The sequence below is a fragment of the Sinocyclocheilus rhinocerous genome, unplaced genomic scaffold (assembly GCF_001515625.1).
Source record: "Sinocyclocheilus rhinocerous isolate Xijiao unplaced genomic scaffold, SAMN03320098_v1.1 scaffold349, whole genome shotgun sequence".
Classification (NCBI taxonomy): domain Eukaryota; kingdom Metazoa; phylum Chordata; class Actinopteri; order Cypriniformes; family Cyprinidae; genus Sinocyclocheilus; species Sinocyclocheilus rhinocerous.
The window spans coordinates 221,082-227,498 of NW_015637137.1; the positions used below are offsets into that span (position 1 = coordinate 221,082).

At 36.4% G+C, this 6,417-nt stretch overlaps 1 protein-coding gene across 1 annotated transcript; it reads right to left on the minus strand.

Moving 5' to 3' along the window:
• LOC107748572 (DPH3 homolog) lies at window positions 1-1,472 on the minus strand. Its single transcript, XM_016563421.1, has 3 exons — window positions 1,270-1,472; window positions 853-927; window positions 1-286 (listed from the first exon to the last, which is right to left on the minus strand). Exons 1-3 carry the CDS (start codon window positions 1,375-1,377, stop codon window positions 212-214), a joined length of 258 nt encoding a protein of 85 aa, XP_016418907.1. The 5' UTR covers window positions 1,378-1,472; the 3' UTR covers window positions 1-211.
• Between the last annotated feature and the right edge of the window lie 4,945 nt (window positions 1,473-6,417).

Genomic DNA, 6,417 nt, shown 5'->3' on the forward strand with positions numbered 1-6,417 from the left:
TTTTAAAAAGTTTTTTTTTTATATATAAATAACTTTAACAGAATAGTAACTTGTGTGCAAAATCTTGGTGCTAAATGTATCAAGTCCATGTGGTCAGTATCCTCACAAAAACTCTGCATATGTAGTGAGTAACTGTAAAATGACAGATGTGCGTATTAAGTCTATTATCAGAGCAAAGGCTCAGGTCAAGAGTCATGTTGATATCTATCTCTCAACTCTGGGCCAGCTCCAGTTTGTTTTCTGATGTTTTTGGTGCTTCAATTACTTCTCCACACATGAACTGCTCCTACAACAAAAACATATTGTATATTTTAGACTTAGAAAATGATTAGATTACATGATTCTTAACACAATTCTCATAATTTAGCTCAACCTTTACAACAGATCAAATGTTATCAGAGATCATTAAGTAATCACAGTAACAGAATACTGCAATAATGTATTTTTAAGGCCTTTCTACAGAAATTTAATCTCAGCGGATTGTAAATAGCTGTTTTTCCCCACAATCATTAATGAATATTAGCTGTAATCCTTAAATTTTCAAATTAACTTAGGTGAATGATTAATTTAATTAAATTTTTATAATTATACAAGAAAACACATACAATAAACAAGATAGGCATTATTTCTACAATAAATCAAGAACATTAATAATCATATGGTTACAAATTGGTTACCAGATATATATGCCACTTGTTTTTTTGTTTTTTTTATAGACAAGGCTATCAAACAAGAGGACTGTAATGTGATTGTTTATTAAATGATCCTTAATTGTTTGCAGTGCGAAACAAAAATAACCAAGCCAAGTTATCTATACACAAATAGCCTACCAGAACATACTAAACATCCTACCTTATCATAGATTACTTTTACTATAAGTGAGCAACTCGGACAGGTGGCCACTTCTTCACCATTCTCAATATCCTCCTGAAAAAAACAGAAGTAGTTCCCCCTTAACAAAATACTATTTAGTTCAACTAAAAATATTTGCCACTTAGCTATACACTGACACCTCTTGAGTCAATACACATATGTACATTATTAAATCACTTAAGTGGCCGTTTATTTTTTTCTGGGTTATTATATTGTCCGTTCAGCAGTAGTTCTTTACTTAGACTATTCCAAAAATGTATCCATTAAAAGTGATTACACAAATTCAAATAGAACTCTACATAGAAATGGCATATATACACGTTTATAAATTTAAGAAAGCGATAATGTCAAGTTATGACTGTCTACATTCTGATGCTCCAATAGAAAAACACTTGCCTTCGTTATCGCGAATCTGTCGCCACATGGACAAGGAAAATAATATGTTTCTGTTTCTTCATCATACTCAAAATCCTCTATTTCAACCTCGTCGTGAAACACCGTCATTTTAGAGCAGTTACTAGTTAAACGGCCTCGCCGGTGCTGATTCAACACGCGCCCGCTGTGACATACTGGCGCACAATTTTGACGTTGTCAACCAGCGAATTACAACCAAAAGCTGTTCACAATTTAGCCACCAGGAGGAGGCAAATTTCTATCCACCTTACGCCTCACAACAAGTCGCGAGTAATTACAGCTTGAGTACATTAAATAGATTTCTGGATGTGACATTATAATTGACCTCGACTGGGGTTTTCAGTACACGATGAAATGGAATATTCACACTGCAATCAATTATTATTCAGTCATATACAGGTATGCAGACCTACTTTACTTTTCCAATGCAGGCTGGTTCTATTTGCTTACATTTGACTAAGTTAGGTTATATTGGAATAGCATGCTAGTATTAGCCTGTCATACTTAATACTTCTGCAGTGTGCAAAGAATGCAAATCTATATGCAAGAAGCACCCAGATGACATACTATGTTTGCTAAAAGTATACTATTCCAATGCAATGCATACCATGGAGTATACTATTCCAATGCAATGCACTGTAATGTATTATGCATTCAGTCTTGTATTTAAGGTGTTACAGATAATTGCAAGGAATATCAGCCACAATCTTTTAACATTTTTCCACACATTAGTTAGTTACTACTATATAAAAATGTAAACAGTAAACTGGATTACACATATCCATTAAGTATGCTAGTATTTAATTGTAAATATATCCTTTCTCACTTGAATCACATGTACCCTACACAAGACATAAGAACCTAGACCGCATTTAGTATTTACTTAAATACTTGGCAACATGTTTTGAAAATCCAATGTTGTAATTGTTGGAAAGAACTTAGTTTAGTATTGAATTAGATTTGACAAATTCAAGCTTTCACTTACAGTTGAGTGAGTCTCCATGACGTAACTGGAGTAAAGGCTCAGAGACAAGCATTCATTCTTGCAATGCAAATGGGATTAATTGGTCAAATAGATTTGGGCTATTGAGGAGATAAAAGAGGAGAAGATTTTCCCAAGACCTGGTTTTATGAGGCCATGGAAAGTATTTTATATTAAATCTTAAATGCAAGATACTGACTATTAATGCTTTATTTGAGAACTAGTTGCAACAAAAAGCAGTATTCCACAAAAGGACGTTAAGACATAATGCAGCATTTTTATGTTTTGTTTTCTTCTTTCAGCATAAATATTAATAGTGGCTCATATCACCTTTGTGAACAAGTAAATGCCCTCATAAAGCTAGGGTTGCACAGCAGCAATAACTGTAACTAAACATTACCTGTAATTTGAAATGAGCTTTGCTTATTTCTCCGAGGTATTCTTTGGCCTATTCATCTTTGACAGACTGCCTGTGATTATAAGATATAGATTATGATAAGTCTATAAACTGCTATATATTTCTGCTACCTCATTTTAAAAGGAAAACTTTTACCAGGCCACTCAGGACTGTACAGCCATATAGTCATAGCACAAAACATGTTACCATCTCTGAAATCGACCACAAGTAGTCCAGTTCATCACTTAAACAGGCACGTAACTGACAAAGGACATTAATGTTCTACACAGGGCACACAAAATCCAAACCTTAACAAGAAATGTATGCAGACAAACGTGTTCTTTATTTGGCAAAAATGGCCAAAATGCTAAAGAATATTCAATTATAATTATAAAAAATCTGTGACAGTCATTTCTAATTTTTGTCAGTAAATTTTATGCATCCACTGAGAGAAATATAAACTCCTGTACACTTCTCTACACTGGGGAAAAACTGGACTTGCATGACAGAAGTATTATTTTTCCTGTTTTTACCCAAAATAGGGTGTTGTGAGCATTAGTGAGTACAAACATAATGTAAAGTATATTTCATTTATACTCATAGCCAGAGGGCACACTTGTGCAGAAAGTCAACAAGTGAGACTCATAGAAGTCATAAAACCCTTATATAAGTCATAAATCCTTTATATGGACAAAGATAGCCTGCTATCCCTGTACTTGAATAAAACAGATAGAGGCGTTTTGACTGAGGAAACTTGAAGACAATAAACATACAATATATGGTTTATCTGCGTTCTTCTAGATATCTGAGGTAGCTATTTTCATAAGAATAAAGTATATTTATAATGCAATGCTAATCAACATAGCCTTTATCACTCTACAGAATACTATAAAAATTGCCATCATGTGATCTGTTGTCACGGTTGCCTTCTGTAACGAAACGAAGAGACGTGGGATAAACTCAAAGTAAATGTCTTTAATCATCCAAGACGGGGTAAAACAAGGCAGGCAGGGACACACAGGAAACTCAACATCGACATTCAATACCGGACAAACTCAGATAACACAGACAGGAACTTAAGTACATGGGGTAATTGACAAGACACACCTGGGAGCAATCAACAATCAAACAAACGGGAAAACCAAATGAACATAACGAACTATAATGAGGACAGGAACATAACCAAATAAGGGCATACAGAAACAGGAGGCAGGAACAGAGGGAAAACAAAACAAAAACCAACAAAATAACAATTCACCATTGTGATGGCTCAAATCGTGGCATGTAGTTGGAAAGATTCATACAAAGAAAGAAACAGAAGGCCATGTTAATACATTGATTTTCAGAATAAAAGATTTATGTTGCACTTTACCACAAGTTAATACAGGTTTTTGACATTGTCACATGACATTTCTTACCATTTTTGCCATTGTGATGGCTCAAACCAAGTAATGTAGAATGGAATGTTTGCATGGAAAGAGAGAAACAGAGAAGAACATGTTCAAAAACGCAGTGGTTTTCCAGAATATAAGACTGATAGTTAATAAAAAACATTCAGATTGGATTTGCTTTTTATTGCCGTCACATGATGTTTACCATTATGGCAGATCAAATGGAGGCAGGAAGATGTAGAGGTATTACCATATTTGCCATTGTGATGGCTCAAACCATGGCATGTAGTTGAAAAGAGTCATGCAAAGAAAGAAATGGAGAAGAATATGTTCAGAAATATCGTGATTTTCCAGAATTAAAGATTCATGCTGCACTTTAAAATAAGTTACAGTTTTTAATGTATTTGAAATTTGAAAAAAAAAAAAAAAACATGTTTAAGAGATTCTTTTCAGTGAGGGAAAAAAAATGTTGAACAAGTTGATAATTTTTTGCTGCATTAATGTATTTTTATAGAGATTTACCTTCATAAATAGACATATATTGTTCATCCTAGTCAAAGACACAAGCGACTACTGCGGTTCAAGACCATGACATCACAAAAGTAGCAGAATGTTCAAGTTTGAATCTATTTCAACTGAAGTATTGTCATGGTCTGTGTAGAGAGACGAGGCGAGGACTCAAATGCAGGGGAAGAATGGGTCTTTTTTTTTTTATAATAAAGTGAAACAAAACGAACAAAAAACTACCCCGAGGGGAAAAAAAAACAGGCAAGCAGGCAAGCCAGGAACAAGGCACAGCACATCAAAGCAGAGCAGAGCAGAAGGTACATACCACACCTAAACAAGTACTTCTGACATATAACAACGGATCAGCACAGGACTGCAGAATAGGGCTACGTCCACACGAAGCCAGAGCTTTCCCTATCCGATCTTTTTTTTCCCCTCGTCTCTAGAAATATCTGCGTCCACACGAAACCACAAAACGATGTAGTATACATGCCAGACCAGTATGTTGCGCTGTATCGTATAGACCAGGGATCCTCAAATCTGGCCCATGAGATCCACTTTCCTGCAGAGTTTAGCTCTAACCCTAATCAAACACACCTGAGCATGCTAATCAATGTCTTCAGGATCATTAGAAAATCACAGGTAGGTGAGTTTGATCATGGTTCGAGCTAAACTCTGCAGCGCATTGGCCCTCCAGGGCAAGATTTGCGGAACCCTGGTATAGCCGAAACACCTATACGATACAAAATGTATGCGTATACAACTAAATGCGTCTCCGTGTGGACGGGGCCTAAATAGGGAGATAAACGAGGAGGGTAACGAGGGAGACACAGGTGGAGCAACTAAAACAATAATGAGGTGACAGGATGGGAGGGGACAGACAATAAGACAGTAGAGAGCACATGGCACCAAACAAACACAACACAAGGCAAGTTTATTGATAGCACGTTTCATACACAATGGTAATTCAAAGTGCTTTACATAAAAGGAATTAAAATAATCAAAAATAATAAACTTTTAAAATAAACTAAAATTGATTTAAAATGAATTAAAACAGTTAAGAATAGAAAAAGATTATACATAAAATACAGTGCAATCAGTTCGGACGTAGCACAGTGCTCATTCACGAAATGCATAGCTAAACGTATGAGTTTTGAGTCTGGATTTAAATGTCTAATGCCGAGTTCACACTGCACGATTTTCAAAGACGTCGCATCACTGTTGGTTTCACTCTGAATGACTATCTGGGGTAGCATTCAGTTGTTGCTGTGTTCACACTGCACGATGGAACGACGACAGGAGGTTACACACTGCATGACTTTACAATAGGAAGAATCGCCGACAGCTCTGTCTGGTGCAGGGTTGCCAGGTTTTCGCTACAAAACCCACCCAATTACTACTCAAAACTAGCCTGAAAATAGCCCAATTGCTTTCCCAGTAAAAATCGCTTTCGGGGGGTAAAATACAAATTTTCGGGGTTCTCTTCACATTCCAGGGCCTAAATATCACATTATTGGGGTCCCTTCAACCTGCTGACATAAAAGACATAAAAAAGCAATCGCGGATTTGGCAACACTGGTCCGCAAACTACGTTTCATATAACTCCTCCCCGAACTTCCCGCTGCCCTGTATCGTGCTCTCTCATTGGCTGTAGGTCATCGCCGATGTGTTTTTCAGTCAGAACTCATTTCACACAGCGTGATTGTGAATCGCCAACAGTTCCAGATATTTAGCATGCCAAATATTTCACGGGCGACGGCGATTCCCTCAGATCGCGTCTTTGATAATTCACACTGAGTGATTGTCACTCGCGTGAACGAGCACCGATTTGCCTCCGATTTCGGGCATTTGTC

Bases quoted from the DNA above. Each gene is read 5' to 3' on its own strand.
- LOC107748572 (XM_016563421.1), bottom strand. From the start codon at position 1,377: ATGACGGTGTTTCACGACGAGGTTGAAATAGAGGATTTTGAGTATGAT. The intron at 928-1,269 runs GCAAGTGTTTTT...TGTTTTTTTCAG, and splicing joins ACAGATTCGCGATAACGAAG to GAGGATATTGAGAATGGTGA. The intron at 287-852 runs GTAGGATGTTTA...TTTTTGTTGTAG, and splicing joins TAAAAGTAATCTATGATAAG to GAGCAGTTCATGTGTGGAGA.